This window comes from Zingiber officinale, chromosome 9A (assembly GCF_018446385.1).
Source record: "Zingiber officinale cultivar Zhangliang chromosome 9A, Zo_v1.1, whole genome shotgun sequence".
NCBI lineage: Eukaryota > Viridiplantae > Streptophyta > Magnoliopsida > Zingiberales > Zingiberaceae > Zingiber > Zingiber officinale.
The window spans coordinates 3,219,665-3,238,638 of NC_056002.1; the positions used below are offsets into that span (position 1 = coordinate 3,219,665).

General features: G+C 35.6%; 2 protein-coding genes across 2 annotated transcripts; one reads left to right on the plus strand and one right to left on the minus strand.

Annotated features, from left to right (window-relative positions):
- Window positions 1-1,748: 1,748 nt before the first annotated feature.
- Window positions 1,749-8,779, minus strand: LOC122019885 (protein SAWADEE HOMEODOMAIN HOMOLOG 2-like). Its single transcript, XM_042577478.1, has 10 exons — window positions 8,500-8,779; window positions 6,698-6,783; window positions 6,584-6,629; window positions 6,373-6,511; window positions 5,668-5,731; window positions 4,729-4,780; window positions 4,353-4,496; window positions 3,300-3,419; window positions 2,007-3,104; window positions 1,749-1,917 (listed from the first exon to the last, which is right to left on the minus strand). The coding sequence occupies exons 1-9, from the start codon at window positions 8,551-8,553 to the stop codon at window positions 2,745-2,747; spliced, it is 1,065 nt and encodes a 354-aa protein (XP_042433412.1). The 5' UTR covers window positions 8,554-8,779; the 3' UTR covers window positions 1,749-1,917; window positions 2,007-2,744.
- Window positions 8,780-8,891: 112 nt separating this feature from the next.
- Window positions 8,892-18,972, plus strand: LOC122018778 (alkylated DNA repair protein ALKBH8 homolog). Its single transcript, XM_042576195.1, has 8 exons — window positions 8,892-9,088; window positions 11,457-11,782; window positions 14,553-14,654; window positions 14,975-15,061; window positions 15,492-15,617; window positions 16,818-17,108; window positions 17,478-17,543; window positions 18,623-18,972. Exons 2-8 carry the CDS (start codon window positions 11,465-11,467, stop codon window positions 18,722-18,724), a joined length of 1,092 nt encoding a protein of 363 aa, XP_042432129.1. The 5' UTR covers window positions 8,892-9,088; window positions 11,457-11,464; the 3' UTR covers window positions 18,725-18,972.
- The last annotated feature ends 2 nt before the right edge of the window (window positions 18,973-18,974 follow it).

The following is an 18,974-nucleotide window of genomic DNA, read 5'->3' on the forward strand; positions in this document are numbered from 1 at the left end:
TGAAAAGAGTCAAGATTTACTTGGTTATTTGGTTACAACCTAGGTGGTTGTTAATCCAAGGCAAATGAAAGTTCAATAAAAATCTCCTTCAAAGATGAAGAAATCTCTTACAATCGTTGACAGCTCAATAAGGAGTATAGAAATTAATTACAAGTTGTTGTACTAAACTCCTAGGACCAGAGCTCTATTTATAGTCTACTGGTCAAATTTATCCGTTGGCTAACGTGGCAGCTCCGGGTGCCCCCAGCAGTGCACCTTATTTGCTTCGCAACGGCTCTTCAACGGCTTGATGATGAAACTTTATCCTTGCCCGGGCGCCTAGACTGGTCCGGGTGCCTAGACCTGTCCAGGCGCCTAGAGTGTTGCTGACGTGGACTCTGAGACTTATCCTTATCACAACGATCAAAGAGGTGCCTGTTATGTACTAGGGTGGTCCGAGTGCTCAGACGATTCCCAAGTGCCCGGAGTCCGAGCGCCTGGACTTGATCCAGGTGCCTGGACAAGTCAACTTCGTGTTGACTCGTCCGACTGCTGCTCTAGTTACTTGGGTGATTCTCTGACCCTCTAGAGTTGAGCTCACCCGAATTCAACTCCGGTATTCTCCTCGAGTAGTTGTCCACTCTTGCTTCTAGTCCCTCAAAAGCATTGCGTGTGTCCTTCTCATCCGCCAATGTGCTCTTCCGCAGCACCTCATCCCTTAGATATACCGAGTCCGTCGACTCTCTTTTCGTATCATTTGTCTCACTAGCTGCGTCTTCCGCTTCCGCTTGACTTCTTGTGTTTCTAAGTTCCTACATACTTAGACATAAGGATTAAACATAACATAACCTAATATAACTCAGTTGACCATATCAAAATTATCCTTAATGTTTATAGGATTAAGGTCAAAAATTTTAAATTTAAATTTATTTTCAACTTCTTAAATTCAAAATTTAGACATTTAGATTATGAAAATCTGATCTACAATAATATTTAGAATTTTCAAAAATCATCCCTAGTTAAAAAATCTTAACTACACCACTTCGTTTACTCCTAAGCTTCTGTTTGTACTGTTAAACATATTTATAAATCAATTTACAGTCTTTTTATATAAATTTTTAAGACCGTAATTATTTTGCAAGGTTAAAATTATAACAGCACATTATTCTAAACTTTAAGACACCCTAGTTAAACATGCCAAACTTCCACGTGCTAAAAAAAAAATTTAGCTTACACTGTTATTTTTAATTTATTTAGAAAATAATAATTCCAATGGTATTTTAGAGCTAAAAAAATTGAAACATCTTCCAGTAAACATGGGTCTTTTCATCGATTCTCATTATATATCTTGTTATAGTAAAATGCTCAAATTTCAAATGGAGAGAATCTAAGTATTAAATGGAGAAAAAAAAATCCCGTCAGTTTAAGTTTTACAAAATATTTTTACCTTTACAAGCTGTGATTTTGATCTATTCATCTTGAACTTTCTTACACAGAAGAAGAGTATGAAAAAACTCTATATATTATTGTTATCTGGCATCATATTTTATTTATTTATTAAAAGATGTGTCTTTTATTCAACCTGTATCTTTTGGAAGTTCTTTTCGTAGCTCTAAGTTAAAAAGGACTTATGGTATATTGAGTCACCAATTAGAACAGTACGCACAAAAGGATGGTACCTTTGCGTTACTATAGTAATCGTTGACTTGTCTCCAACAAGACAATTTCTTTGATTAATATTTTATTTTATACTATATTTTCAATAAGCATTCGATCAAGTATCATCACTGAGTGTAATTATATGTCCCAAGCCAACCATGACAACATTACATACTCCTTATTCCATAACTACTATACTTATGCCCCATAACGACAGACGCAGGAGCTCGTTCACTTAGATTTTGCTGGCTGAGTTGCCTTGGGAGTAGTACTCGCGGCCTGCAACATACATAGGGATGGTCATATACATTTTCCAGTGAACTAGGGTTTGCAATAAATAATAAAGAAGAAGTAGGATGTGAATGGACCTTCTTTGGCTCCTGTGGCCTCCTGTTCGTGGTGGCTGCAGGTTTGGTGCCTGCAGGCTTGAGCTGAACCTTAGGAGCTGGGGATGAAGCCACTGGCTTCTCTGCTTTCATGGAGGCCATACCGAATTACACGCAGGGAAATTTGCTTCTGGATCTTGCATTGCATCCACTACAATTTATAGAGCAGGACAGGACAGGACTGGAGAACGGTGCTGTGACACAGAAGCATGAATAGGATGTGAAGGAAGAATGATCAGGATTCCTTGAACGCAAATCAACGTTTAGGAGTAAGATGCTCGTCTCTTTTGTGAGCCGCTATTGAGCAGGATAGGAGATTCCGATCAGTAGTGGAACGGAAAAGGAGCTTGGAAATAATGGAGGAATTATTGAGGCAAGTTGTACAGGTATAAAGGGGATTCTACCTTTTTTTCGTTTTCATTGGTGACTTTTGAAGACTTGCAGATGCATACGTCTTTCGTTAGCGGGAGAAAAAAAAAACGTATACAATCGTTCAGATCAAATGCTTGATGGAAAGATAATAGATCATTCTGAGGTAGTAGAACTATCGAATGTGGGTTACATTTCCAATTTCGACGAACTTAAATTTAACTAAGGCATTTTCCAACCTAGAGCTCTGGTATTAAGCCTGACTAAACTGAAATGTTGATTCACCAACAATGAAATAAAGCAAATGAGTTTTTTTTTAACTTTGTGTTCATCCTACATCAACCATCAAAACTAGGTATTTCCTTCTGGTTGGGACTCCATGCTCTGGTTGTTCACTGCAGCCTCCTCAGTTATAACCTTCACAGGGGTGCTGCTGCTATTATCAACAGTTGCTGCTGCTGGACTATTGCCATGGGAGCTAATCAAATCCTTTGAAGGAGGAAGGGAGACCATTGTTACCTCGTCGGTGTTGACATCCATTAGCTTGCGCTGCTTCCCGTTCCTTTGCGAAGCCAAATCCTTAGGAATCGACCAGCTGTCTGTTGCTGTGGCTTGTAGATCAATGGGGCCAGATAATTTTGAAGCTTGCAGCACCTGCAGACGGTAATCAGTTTCTGGGCGCCTACATATTTTTCTCAGTGGAACTATTTCCTGGGGGAAAACAAAATGAAATTACAAATTGCTTCAGGCATCAAAAAGTAATTCGACAAGAAAAACAGCAGCTAAAATATGTTCATTTGTGATCTTAAAAAAATGATCATAGAAAATTTTGTTATCATCTTGAGTTTTTACATGTACTTGCTCATACACAACAAAGTCAAAGATTGAAAATTATATATACGGTACCTCGGATTGGTCATGATCGTATCGAACAAGGAACCTACACCTGCATCCTCGTACATCGTGCCTTCGTCTTTGTACATCAAGAACATGAGCATCAAAGTAAAGAGCCTGTTCTTTACCTTCCTGAAAACACCAGCCGAGAAATGTAATAATCAAATAATAAACAGTAAAATAATTTTTTTTAGAAACATTAAATTGCAGATGAAGAACTTTTACGTAGCATTGCAACTAATGCAAGAGATAGCAAATAATAGGTTCTTCAAACCTCTGACTGAACATGGAAACAGAAAAAAAGTTCATATCTAGATTTAAAATATTTTATATAATTGTCATATGAAAAAATCAATTAAACTATTTTTTATCTCCTATTTTTTTTTTTTTTTAATAATGTCTCAAACTTGGTCTTCCACCATGTAGACATGAGTCACATGACATACTTTAATTGGATGGTAAGGATACTACGCTAATTGACTAAATTATAATAACATATGTATGCCCTTAATTGACCATTGATGTTAAAGTTTCAATACATAATGGGCAATAAAGGAAGCCAAAATGTGTACATAGTTTGGAGTTGGTCTAGATAAAAAGGTCAGGTAACTGCTGCTAAAACTATTAAATTCAAATTTTAGTAAAATTTGTGCTGCATAAATATACAGATCAAGAGAATGTGAATGGTGAGTTCATAACACTTTTCACCCAAATGAAAGAGTCCTCAAAGAGAAATTTATGTTCCAACCAGAGTGATGCTTGTAAGCATGGCCTAATTTATTAAGAAGCTAAAACGGCACTTAACTAGACTTATATTCAGTCATCCAGTCAAAGACAAACAAAAGAAGAGACTGCCCCAGGATTTGATAATGTGAAAACAGAAACACAGAACTGAAATCCATTATACTTCAAGATCAATGATTCACAAGTATGGATCTAACAATTCAAGATGTGCTATTCTCCTATGTATTATTTTGATATTCACATTTTATGTTCAGAATGCTCACCATCAATTAAAAATCACCCGTGGGCAAAGTAATTTAGAAAACCAACATGGGAAGTCACCTGAAAGCAAAGGATAAGGTCTCCCGGAAGTACAGCAACACATTCAGCAGCCTCACATGGAAGGGAACGCTGTCTAACATATCTGCGTACATTAATCCACTCATCCTCTTCCACACCAAATCCCGAGAACCGAACACGAACTTCCTGGAGAAGTGAATACTATGAATTAGACAAAATGAAAGTTCCCTACATTTATACTATCAGGTATCTACTATGACGTATCATCAAATGGACCAAAATTATTTTCTGATTTCAAGAAGTTACTTGCCATAAATGCAAACTGAAAGAATGATATTAACAAGCATTGCATCAAATACTAATGTAACAACAAGACTGGAGCACAACAAAGTAGAAGTGGAATTTGAATATAATTTACCGGATCACCAGTTTCAAGCATTCTATAGGAAAGAAAGGTTGAAACATCATACCTGCATATGAAGTCACTATTAGATTCTATGTGGAAATAAAAGGAGAATTATCATATAACATTTAAGAATGGAATCTGATTGTAAGGTAATTTGCCAAGAAAAGGCCTAGGTTAGAAGAATTTACCCAAGAGCTCTTGTATTTCTAAATCCTACAAGAAACAGAAAATTTTGACCAGGATAATAATAAACAAGAGTAGTTGGCTAGCACCATATGGCATAGGTGCTTTGAGCGTGCATATGTAAACAAGAGTAGTTGGCTAGCACCATATGGCATAGGTGCTTTGAGCGTGCATATGTATACAAGAGTAGTTGGCTTGCCTCTTCACTCTTCTACCATCCTTTGCCTTCTCCATTTACTATTTGAAGTACGGTTTCAAGAGTTTTGTAATTGCGAGATTTACTTGTAAGGAATTGATTCCTGACATAAGTCTAGATGAACCCAATCTTGTGTGGTTAATTTATGTTAATCACATTTTAGTTTAGATGTAACTTGAAAGGTGTTTTTGCATATATTCCAGCATTGTTTCTTATATTCTCCATTCCAGTTCCTTGGATGAAGTTGTATTCTTAAGGTTCCTCATGATTTGTAAACTTTCACCTCATGCCCTACATTATAAGGTGTCCTATTCTAGTTGACGTTGAATCTTTCAAACAGACTGATTTAATTAAAAAAAAAAAAACAGGTGGGATTTACTTGGCCTGCCAAAATTGTATCCCTAGACAAATATAACAGGTAAGAAAGCTTGCGAGTAGTCAAACATAAAAAGGAATATTAAGCATATAAACTAGCTTATTCAATGAATTTATGAAGAGAAAATTGGATATAGACATAGGTTATTTCCTTGCAAGCTGTAGCAATAAAATCTGAGGTAAGGAAGTATTCTCACCATGCTCCATCTCTAGCGGACTTTGCTTCGAATTCCACCAGAGCATTATCTGTTGAACTCCGTCCTAGATGACAAAATAAAGGGATCATTTAATGTGGGAGAGGATAGTGAGAAATGATATCCAAATATAGAAATCGACCAAACAAAGTTACAAGTCAGTTAGGTGGAGGTCCCTTGATACATTTCCAAGAGGGTGAAGCAAGGGTGCAGACCTTGCTCCCCAAGAGGGTGAAGCAAGGTGCAAAATCCCTTGATAGTTAAGCATCTTAGGAGGGTTCGATTATCCCATGCAGCCAACTAACATGGTCACTTGGTACATGTTTGATTGGTCAATATAGGAGGTTATGATACCATGTAAGCAAGGGAGAGTTAAATCTAATATAAATTTACCAGGGCAGTTAGGTGGGGTGCCCTTGGTACTTGATCATGGCCATTATCTTCCTACCAACCATGTGGGACTAGGCCCAGGGGCCAAGCAGACCTAGGATCTTGTTTAATATTTAGATTACTAGCATGGAGGGCCAATTTCTCAATTCTTCCAACAGAACTTTGCCATGTGAACAGACTTAGGGGAAAATAATCAATAATTGCTACTCTTAAGCAAGTTATCAATTTGTAAATAAATATAGCCTTCCTAAAAGATGAAAACAAGAAAAGAGAGACACAACAGGTAGAAAGAAAAAACAGTAAACCAAAGGGAAGTACCAGGAGTAGAAATAGGAGTAGACACATTTGTAAAAGGAAGTGATTCTTCTCGATGCATTGGCAAAATGGTTAACTTCGCAGGTGCCTTGCTCAATTTTGCTCTCTGTGCATATCTCCTATTCTGGAACCAATTCCATACCTATAACATCTCTACTGTTAACAAAAGTTCAAGAAGGTGACATCTCAGTAGCAGCATGTAGAGGTAGTAAACCTGCTTCGGTTGCACGACAATCTTCCCAGCTCGCTCAGAGGATTGACTTCAAACAGCAAAAATACTAAGAAAATTCTCTGTGAAGGTTGACCAGAAATTGACACACAAACATACCTAAATTTGTCGGCGAGTGCACACATAATTTCACGAGGTGGTATTGCATTATTTATTTCTTGTAAGCACGATTCCATCTCCGAAACCTTAAATCAGTCACCACCAAATTTCATTAGGTCACATAGTAGATTGAGTTATATGGTATATGCCTATCACTCATTGGCGATTGATGATTGTATTAGTTGTCATAAATTAAGTATTAATTAGAACATTAAGCGCCTAGGAAAATATTGAACTGTTTCCAACAGCAAGCATAGTAGGCATATGATTTCCCAAAGGAAAATTGAATACATATATAAAAAAGTGCAGCATTTCCAGGAAAATAATTGCAAACTAGGACGATGAGCAATTATAGGAGATACATATGCCATTAGTAATGGAAATAATATAAATGGATGGTAATCATTCAGTAATTAATTTGGAAAAGAAACATCATTAACATCATCTAATTGTGTCAATCTCAATTATCCTCAAGTAAAATTTATGCAAGGCTTATCACTACTACATTCTTCAAAACGTGATTTAGATCACTGATATACTAACACTAACATAGTTTACAATTGAGGTGTTAAACAACATATGTAGCAATGATAGTGCCAGGTACTCAAGTAGATATGAGAATACAATAAAAAGGCTCAAATCGAATCAAGTTACATGGTCAAAGTTCACAATTGGGAATGAGAACCAATATGAACCATGAAGCATCTTCTAAACATTGAAATTTGTTATTATTTGCAATATCCACTTTGCTAATCAGAAAACTGATACTAACTAGTTTTAAAATTGATTTACTTGTTATTTATGAAATGGGTTAGTTGATGGCACTTATAGCACAAAACTAAGAAACAAGTCCTCCTAGTCCAGGATTCTCTCAAACTTAGCTAAGTTTAACTACCAATTAAGCATTGAAAAGTGCCCAAACCGGGATGTCCTTTGCATTATTCTAATAAATGGCGCTCAGCCACTCACAATTAAGTTCTCCAATAAGATCACCAAAGAACAGCACGCACAATTACTGGTTAAATACAAAATTCTAAGACCGCTATGACACCATTAAATAATAGCAGTCACCTACATTAGCGTACTCCTGCATATACCAACTTACTCTGTGTTTAACATTAGTGAACCAAAGTGACTGATGTACTAGGAGGAGAGTAGAAGATTAGGGAAGAATTTATTCTTCTGACTTTACCTTCCAATTTTGAAAAAAGATTAAAAAGAAATCCCAAAATTGGGAGGCAAAGTGAGAACAAAAAAAATCTTCCATGATCTTCTACTCTCAAGTCTCAATTGACCATATTTATTTCTTTTTTTCGATGATCTTCTTTCTTTCCTGATTTTCAGTGTTACCCTTTTTCTCTCCAAGCAAACCAAAAATTAAGTATTTCAGAACGGAATCTAGGTTTTCGTTCCTTGTTTTCCATTCGCTTCTTTTCCACCTCGTCCATGGATTATCACAAGATTATCATCCCTACACTCTAATTTAAGACAACGAGGTTACTTATTCGCTCTTAGTTTCTAGATTTTTGCAAGGTATCGCCATTGATGACTCCTAGCTGTCAATCTGTGCGGAAAATGGTTAACGCGAGGAAACTAAATCAGACTAGAAGAAGAAAAAAAAAGCGAAAAACTTCCGGTCTCCCATCGAATTGAAACCAACAATCCCCTATAACGAAAATTCATCCGCAAGCACGGAAACAAAACCCTAAAATACCACCGCTAAAAAAAATATATCACAGAAATTTGAAGGCGAGGGATTCGCAATAGCAAGGAAGAGAGAGCACAGAGATGTTTCCATGTACCTCGTTCTGCGTGAATCGGAAGACGGGACCTCCGCCGTGCGGAGGCCGACCCATCGCGGATCTCTGGTGGGAAACGGAGCGGCGACCGTAAACAAAAGAGAAAGGGCTAAAGAGAGAGAGAGAAAGACAGAGGAGAGGGAGGATGCATCACAAAGCAGGAGCACCAGGAAGTCAGGAACCGATCACTCTCGAATGCGCTCAACAGCCGTCGCCGAGCGGATAAATTTGGTGGCTGGAGCTTTCTTTGCACGGAGGAAGAAGGATGTCAAAAGCTCAAATAAAAAAAATTAAAATAAATAAATAAATATATATATATGTATATATAAAAGAAAACTTGCTAATCCGACCCCATAGACCTTTATATAGGCTAACTTAAATAGATTCATGCCTTTTGGTTGCACCAGTCCATGTTTATGCGGGCTCGCTTGAAGTAGCTGGTCAACAAACAACCGGCCTGCTATCACGAACGTCCATATCTTTCGAAAAGTTTCCTGATTGCATTCCTTAGGAGGGAGAGGATGAAGAGCAGAGAGATTTCGGCTTGAGCTCCGATCGAGAAGGCAACGGGTGGTCTTGAAGCGGGTGCGAGGTCCGTAGTTTGTTTCTCAAATCCTCGAGTGAATCTTCGTGTTTCAATTGTACTACTTGTTGATTGCAAATGCTGTGGTAATCTTGCTCTTCCTTGATCTAACTATAATTTCAGTTTCTATTTGATTACGTTTTGCCGTGGGCAGATCCTTCGTTGTAGTAAAGTGCACAATAACTGTTTGATGTAATGCTTAGGAGATTATTTTTATCACTGTTTGCATTTTTTTTTTTAGAGGGAAAGGGGGGAGGTAGGTTCCCTTCCTCGCTATATTGTGTAAAATCCTCTGTAAATCTTGTTTATTTGCAGATTACGGCTGAGGAAGACAGCCACACTTAACAAGTGGTGTCCCCATTGGTATAACCGTTTAATTACCAAGTCATCCAAACATTGCATCAGGTTACATTGATTTCCTCACAAGATCCAAGTTTTGCTCAAATCATCCAAGTTTGGTTACTGCTGCTGTACGGAGACTACTTTGGTCGAAAAAGTTGAGCTCCATTCAGTTTCTTGTACCAAATGTACTTGTACGTTCTAGACAAACTGTCTCCAACCAAAATGTTGCCACTTCACATAGGACTAGTAGTAGTAGTCGTAGAGAAGTTTATGGCCATTGGCTGTAGAACACGGGTGAAGCTAAGGTAGGTGAAGGAATTTGTTCAAATGAAGTTTATTCTTATGTTAGCCCAACCTAGAGTTTTAACTTTGGTAGAGCGGAGTTGCTTCAAAAGAGTCCATGCCAGTTGACTTGTATTCCACCATCCCTAATTTGAGTATAGAACTTTTTGGTTGAAAAAACCTCCTTTGTATACGGTAAAATAGAGGAAAATGTCCTCTTCATCTCCAGGTGGAACGTGGATGGAGAGTAGGAATTGGATCACACATGAGGAGCAAACATGACTAGAGAACCTGATCTTCCAAAGGGGGTGGTCTCCTTCACTGGATAGAGTACAATAAAGCAAAATAGTCAAGATTCACAAGTTTGATTGGATATGAGGAGTCTCAAGGAGGAGATATACCAACACATTTATCACATTGGAAGGAAGTAAGGTAGTCCTCGGGTGCTCGGTGACCACCAAAAGTTGAAGGCTTTCATGCAGTTAAATATAATTCTTGATAGCGGGGGCTATCTGTAGGAGGGAGTGTCATGCAACGCCATGGGGGAAAATTTTGCACCCATGGGAGTAGAGTGGAATTCACTGTCATCCACCACCATTTAGAGAGCAAAAAGCTAGCTTCTGGCAATAGAGGTCAATTACATCAATGCCTAATTTCTATCTTCAGTCTATGCATTTTTGGCCATGCCATCTTGCATTGTAGTCCATTTGTCTTTAGACTGTAGGAAGGTGCAATGGGTTTCTCAATTTTTTGGTTGACCCAAGCAGTTATCTCACAAACTTCAGATACTTAAGTAAGAAACCCTAAGAAATTGAATTCCTATTGTGATTCCTTCTTAAACAAAATTTATACTTTATTTTTAGGAAACTATTTTTATTGTGGAATTCAGTTCCAACTAAAATGGAAACATGTTGCTGGAAAAAAAAAAAAAAAACTGGAATCATGATATAAACATGGCAATTGTGATGCTCTTGATAGCCAGTCTTGCACCAACATTATATATGATTTTAGTGCCAATTACTTGGATGGAAGATGGAAGATGGAAGATACAAAGGAGAGGAGGAAATGTGACAAAAAGATGTACATAAAGGATGAAGCTCCATATATCATTAAGTTTGTGAGCCTTTCCTTCCTCTCTCCCTATAACTCTCATACTAGTAATTCGACTATTGTCTCATCATGCCACTTGGGATAGGTCTGTATGAGGAAAAGAAAAACTCCATCTTAAATTCGCTTTTACCATGGTTTGCCATGTATTCTTCACGAGAAATCTATGCTTATTAAACATTTATACATGTGTGGGATGCAAATATGATCTTGGAAAGGTAAGATAATGTTTCTATGAATGAATTTATAATACGAGTTATGTCTAATAAAAATTGAAATCTACTTTATATTTCTCTGATAATTAGCTATAGCACTGGTCTGGTGCACTTTTTGGTTTACGCCCAATTGATTAGCATTGAGAAGTATCTCATCGTGGAAAAGATGACTCCTCGTATCTTCCTTGCAAAATGTTATTTGAATGCCAATATGTGTGATAAATGTTGCAAAATTGTGTGGTTCTTTTAATTTTCTCATAAATTTTGCTTGATGTAAACAGTGCATGAACAGATTAACCAATCATATGATATATCTAACCAAAATGCCTCTTCTATACAACCATCCATCTTACTATTTGATTATAATATTACTTTCTCTTCTTTCTTGAGATGGAGTGGAGTTATCTCTTTTTTTTTTCCCATGTTCTTAGGTTGTAAAATGCCAGTAATTCAGATGAGTAATTCGAGATTTACAAAGCCTAAAGGCTTGAAGCATGAGCCAACCCCTTACTTGTTCATTGCCAATTGTGGACCAGCTGTGGGCATACCTTTTGAAAATATTGAATCTGCCTTTAGCATTTTTGGGAAGGTCATTGGAGTCCATGCTGCTGATGAAACTGGTGCCCGTGTGATTGTTTGCTTTTCTGAAGTCAATGCTGCTGAAGCAGCCATTAAAATGTTAAATGGATGCCCTTGTGCTGAACTTGGAGGGAGAACCTTGCACATACGCTATTCAGCAATTCAGCCACCGCAAAAGGTTTAGTCAGAGACTAATTCTTTAAATTGAGTAATGCATCTTATGTTTAAGTGTTTTACAGACATGTATTGTTTAAATATGTCTGAGTTTATATTTGTTTCCAGCAGATATATCCTACTTGATGATTAGGACATATCATCTAAATCCCTTACTTTGCCCAATATAGTTATCAACATATAATCTCTCATATATAGAATATATCCCACATTGAAATTCAGGTGGGCATTTATAGATACTAAAAACGGTTTTAGTTAAGCTGATTTTTTTTTTTTTGAAAGGAGCCCACAAATTATATTTGATGTGTATGGACGCAAGCCCTCATTTGGTAAAGGTGGATTTCAGACACATGTAACACCTTAGCCACAACTTCCAGGTCCTTTGCCAACACTGTAGCAGACACTGTAATTGAGACAAATTACTATTATGTCTCCTCTAAAAATGATGGGCTATAATTATCTATTTACTCCTTTATATCAAATACTAAGAGGACTCATTGTTATTGACTTTTGTTTTATCTATTTAGTCTACCATTGCATCAGTGTGTATATATTGCTGCCATGTGTCTTGATGGTCACATGTTCGAGTCGTAAAAATAGTCTCTTGCAATGTAGAGTAAGGTCATGTGCAATAGACCCCGGGACCCTGCATTAGCAGGAACTTTGTGTACCAGGCTTCCCTTTTACTACTCAGAGAGGTAACTTTTTTAATAGTTCTTAGTTTGGGTACTATTTCAATAGCAAAGAAATTACATTCAATGAGGGAACAATTACAGGAAGTAAATTTTGTGATGCTTTCTCTAGGTGATCTTTATTTTATGTACAGTTTCTATTGTTTCCAGAGTTTGAAGGATCATTTAGTGTCATGCTATTAATTATGAGATACTGAAATATTTGTGGAATTTGTCAATCAATCATGATCATAATGTTTGAAGAGTCCACTGCTATTTTATTGAGTTATTCTTTGCTTGTTCCACTTGGAACATTTTGTAAGTACTAGATCGTGAAGCATAAGAGTGATTTTAAGATTTTTATATAAGCATATTTCTAGTAACTTCTTATGCATTAGAGTTAAAATCATATCTGTTGCAAATTGTTTATAATCAGTCTACCAAGCATAGTTTAATTCTTTTTCTTTTAGAATTTATCTTGGTAGTTCTCCAAAAGGAAAAATGATTCTCAAGTGAAAATCTTGAGAAATTATTTTCTGAGGTTTGTAGATAGGTAGTGGAAAAGCACAGCATACCACCGAGTGTTGATGACATCTTCCTTCATGGTCTTTATTGTCTCAGCTTAATTTTATGTGAATTTACTAGTTGGTTGGAATATCTCACATTCAAAAATGTTGTAACCAACTGCCTTCTCAATGTTGATAAAAGTGTGAATTCTTTTAGTTCTAAATCATCAAAGAACTAGTCATATATACCTACACCGTGATATTTTCTACAAGGCTTCTATTCCCTTCATTTTGTCATTTTTTTGTAATGGAAATCAATTAAACCCAAACTAGATCAGTTGTCTCCTTTCCTGTTTAGTCTACTACTAATGGTACTAAGATGAGTTGAACTAATCTGGATTGGTCTAGACTGACCCAATTGCATATTAAAGCAACCAATTGCATTTGCATATGTGCGAGATGTAATGCAGTTGCATATGGATAGACTACCTAAAGCTTTGGAGCTGCAGGTGAAGTGCCAATGACAGGCGAGTTCTTTTCAGTCTGATGGGATAAACAGCAATTTCTAAATGAACTGGAGGCATGATGGAAGCTGAACCCAGATATGCTTCCTCACTGACTACTAGCTTCTGTATTTTTTTTAATCTTATTTAGCAACCTATTATCCTGCTATTTGTCATGTTGTAGCCTTTGGTTCTCCGCAGTTTAACCTTTTTATCAATGCCACCTGAGTGAGAACCAAGCTCACTCTTACCTTTCCTCAGAAAAAAAAAACAAACAATGATTGGTTTATGATATCTGCCCTGCTCTCCCTTGTCTTTCCACACTACATATAATAGAGTTGACAATATTAGACACTACCCAATATCATGACCCAACACAACTAGAAACACAATTAACAAAGATAAAACCTAAAAGCAACACAATATCACCCAAACATATAAATAGGTTAACTTGAAATGAGCTATTTGTCTAGATAATTATTTTTAAAAATATTAATAACTTTTATGCCACATAATAAACTTTTAGGGAGTAACAATACTTTTAAAAAAAAGTATAATCAATTTAATATTTTCTCTTAGAGATTTTTGTTGACCCATTTATGACACAATTAATATGGCACAAATGACCACCCCTAATATATAATAATAAAATAAATATATAGTGGAACAAACTACGTAGATAATTTCTGTTGGCGTGGGATTAGAAAAACAAATAAATTGGTGTATGATATGCATTAACACAAAACCAGCGTTTGGCAGTTATATAACATCACAAGTATGAAATAGTTGCAGTAGTCTCTCTTGCTACTAATTAAACAATTTTCTGGTTGCTAACATTGTTCACTTTCTAGGAAACTTTATGTTTTTAGTTTTACCTATCCAATACTATTGTTCAAATTGACTGTGATGTCTTCAAGTCATATCACACTTTTTTTTATATATATATTTTTACAACATGAAGGAGCTGATTTTTCTCATGCATTGACCTTTGTGTGATTACATGTTTCTCCTCATTTTGGGCACTTCATTTTTTAATGAAAAATCCATGGAGACAGATTTATGCTTGTCCATGACTAACATCATACTATATCTAGGTCCATGGTGATAATGTGCTTCCAGTGTCTTTCTTAGCATCGGATTTGGATATTCCAGGAATCTATTTGGTGCATGATTTTATTACTTTGGAGGAGGAACAGGTCAGGAATGATTGAAAAATATATTTTGTAGAAATTCTTCATGAATAGTATGGTGGTAGCTTACTGGTAGATTAGTTAATTTCTGCTATGATGCAATTCTGAAGTGACAAACACCAGGATACTTGATTCACACTTGTGTGTATTCAATTTACTATAGAGGTCACCAAGGATTTCTTTATAAGAAGGCTTCTATAGAAAACCCAACTATTATTTTTGTTACTTAATTGGTTTTCCTTAGTGTGCAGAAAATCATTTTTATTTTCCAATGCTTCTTTGATTTGATATCTGGTAGCCCACTTTTATCAATAATATGATCTCAGGAACTTCTTGCGGAAGTTGACAATAGGAAATGGATAAATCTGGCAAAACGACGAGTTCAGCATTATGGCTATGAATTTCTATACAAGGTAAATTGCTTCCTATCTAGTTAAACTTTTGATCAGTTGTGTCTGGATCTCGTAGAAAAGCTGATTCTTTTCTGTCAAATTCTTAAATTATCGTAATGTTAATTTCAATATTTCATGATTGGTAAGGTTTTGATGTAACTATTTCTGTGTCAAGACCTGTTTTATTCTAGCTTATGTCAGCCCACAACTGAGGTAAACTATTGCTGTTAGCATAATATTTTATTTTTTTTTGACATTTTAGAACATTATACATTTATGAGTGTATTGTGTGCAAGGTATTTCTCATTTGTCAAGCCAGATAGCTCCTTCTGGAATTGCCTCCATGTTAAGCCTGTTCTAGTATATTCTGGTTTTATTAGTTGGGTAACTAAAATTTTATCTCTGGATGGTTATGGTGAATAATGACTCCCATCACTATTTTGTTATGCAGACAAGAAATGTTGATTCAAAGCAGTTTTTAGGTGAGCTCCCATATTTTGTTTCTAACATACTTCAGAAAATTGCATCATTTCCTGGTCTTGTTGATGATCAGAATAAAGAGATGGATCAGTTAACGGTATGTCAGGACATTTTTTTTTTCCTTTCAAAAAGTAGTTTTACTTATCTTTTCAAAGTATTTGTACTGCAATAAACTACAGATACTTTGGTGCATCTTCAGTTGTGAAACAAAAGAAACGAAACATTTTTTTTCAACCAGTTGATAACAACGATAACAACTGGTGAATAACAATTGTCAAAACCATTTTTTTTTCAACAGAAGTGAACCTTCAATTATTATAACAATGATTTTTTTTTCATCCATCTTTAGGTTGCCACAGAAGTAGTTGAAAACTTGAAATATGGACTAAACGCCGATTGCTACAATTGGGATTCTAACCTTGTGCCAACTAGTAGAATTTCAGGCGCCTAATAAAGAGAACAAAAGGAAACTGTTTCTGTTTCTAAGTAATAGCTAATTGTTATCACGGTTGTTTTGGTTCAAAATATTTTATAATTAGTTGAAGCTATAATGCAATGCAGAATATTGCATGTGTCCATGTATTTGTTATTTGGATTTGTGCCCTTGATATTAAATCATCAAGTGGGTGTCTCATTCTGGTTAAGTATTAAAATTCTGCCTCTTTTTCCTTTTCTAGTTTTAGATAGAACAGTAGATTTTTGCTTCATTGAATCAAATTTTATATAGAAGTTGTTGTGCGCTGTGAAATATAAAAACCATCTATTTGGAATGAAAAATAAAAGTTTCAAAGAAATATGTAATTCCTAATATGGCTTCCATAGTAATTCAAATTTCGTTAGACCTAATTTCGTACTGTTGAATTTGAATTAAACTCTCAAATAGACAAAATTGAATAGTTCTATTCAAAATTAGAAAGGTAAAAGGGTATCCTTTTCATATTTAACCAAAAGGGTGTCCTCTTCGAGATTCACAAAGGGCATTTTTTTATTCTTTAGTGTTGGTTATGTACCAGTTGAATCAAGGATGAATCTCATATATAATAATATAAATAATATAAAGATACGGCTTAATGCATTTTTTATGCTTTTTCTAAAAAAATATTTTGCAAGCAAGATTATGGTACTAGAAACTAAACAAACACATCAGAAAAAATAAATAGTAACCATTGGGTCATGATTATGATAGTCTAAAATGATTAAAGTCATTCTTTTTCATTCGATTTCCTTAGCTTATGATACCCTGCTATATACTTCAACTTGGAAATGTTTATAAGCTTTAACTTTAAATTTACTACAGGTTAATGAATATCCATGCGGGGTGGGTTTATCCCCACACATAGACACCCACTCAGCTTTTGATGAACTTATCTTCAGCCTCTCTGTTGCTGGTTCATGCATAATGGAATTCAGGAGATATCCTCTAGGAACTTGGCAATTTCCATCTGCATCTGTTGATGAAATAAATGAAGACAGCACTCTTTTGTCTTCTAACACCATTAGAAAAGCTATATTTCTTCCTTCTCGTTCTATGCTCTTGATGTCTGGGGAAGGGCGGTACGCTTGGAATCATTATATTCCACATCACAAAGTATATTTCTTTTCCTTCTTTTTCTTGTAACTATTTGGCTCATCTAAATTTGCTTGGCCATCATTTGTTCTTTCAAGCTTTGAAGTTTTTTACTGTACATTACAACAAAACAACAAGAATACTAAGGCCCAAACTATCTGAAGTTGGCTCTATCTGTTTCCTCACCATTGACATCTACTGAGGGCCGCCATATCACAACTGTTGAACCAACTAATCACCTTTACTTTTGTTCTTAGACAAAAATTGTCAGTTCTTCCAACACCTGTCCAACTTGTTTAGTTTATACAAGTAGGCATAGAACAAAATGAATATATCAAAGTATCTGTAATCCATAGCTGGAGATCTGCTACTTTAAACAATGTCTTGCAGGTTGACATAATAGGAGACAAGCAAATAAGAAGAAGTTCTCGGAGGGTTTCCTTCACTTTTCGCAAGGTTTGTGTATAATATTCTTGTTTCCTCATATAGTTACCGTTGTTAATTAGCTAATTAGTCTCTTAGGATATCTTTGAGAATATGGACTGCAGTTACTGATTTTTAGGAGATTTGACAAGTAGTCTTTCTTTATTTTGTAGATATGTTATTGTACAATAGGTTTTATTTCAAAGGAATACTAATTCATCAATTTCCTCAGTTTGTCTGTGTGCATGTTTTGTTATGCTTGTATGTTAACTTGGATAGATAAAGGGAGCAAGTACTTTCCCTAAATCAATTTGCTGCTTATTATTTTGTAATATTGAAGAAGACACAGAATAGATACTTTTTAAAGTTGCTTTAGGTGGTTTTCTTTTTCACATCTAATTGTTTTTTCAATAACAATGCTAATTTTAGCCTTATTTATCCAAATATACCTTTTCTTGCTTCTATTTCTTATATTTATTTTTTCCATTTATGTAAATCTGTTGGAACTAGTTGTCTTTTTTATGTTTTTTTTCTCGGCAAACTGTAGAATATATTTATTACCTGTTTGATCATCTCATTTGTATGCAACATGAGATTGGTTCCAGATACCATCCGCTATGAAATTTCTGAACTTTTATAAACTTCACTTTAGTATTGACAGAATACATATTGTAGTCATTTTCATTTAACTTTTCATTAATAATGTTCTACTATATGTCAATCAAGATTTACTTTAAGAAGAATCATTTTTGTTATGCTTTTCATGTCTGTTTTTGTTGCATCCCCCACTTTCCTATTACTTGTCACACGAACGGAACAAGTTGTAAATAAGATTATATGAGCTTTCTTATCCATTCATCCATTCAGATAAAAACTTCATCGGTGTGGTTTCATAATGGTGCAAGAGGTTGTAGATTGTAGACACATCATGTCTTAAACCATCCTTGCCTGCTAGCTACTTAGGATCAATTACACTAACTTGTGTCCGTAAAGCATGCTAACAATAAAACATGCTTCCTCAGTGTTTACAGTCTGCAAGAAGCTTTCGCATTCAGAGTTTGATTTATGTTTGTTAAAACTTAAAAAAAAGGTGCAACTTTCTGTAATTGCAGGTTAGGCAAGGACCATGCCGCTGTGCGTACAAGCAGTACTGTGATTCTCAACAGCAATGTAGAGATCAACAACTGAATTCAGTAGAGTTGTTTCATCCCTGAACCTTACTCCTAGGAGCAATTGCTCCTGTTTTCCCAGATATTCGACAAGTTTGGCAGGTAGCTATTTGTGATCTTTCTTGAAAATCAACAATCTAATTAGTCTTGTGTAACATCATGCTCTTGGCATTGAGATCAAACATTTGTAGGGACTTTCCTCCCCTTGTTTTGTTTTTGTTTTCAAAGAGCTCTTATGTAATGCGAGGCAACAGTTCTGTAGTCGATGGAATTAAGTTTGTCGTTGCACATTATG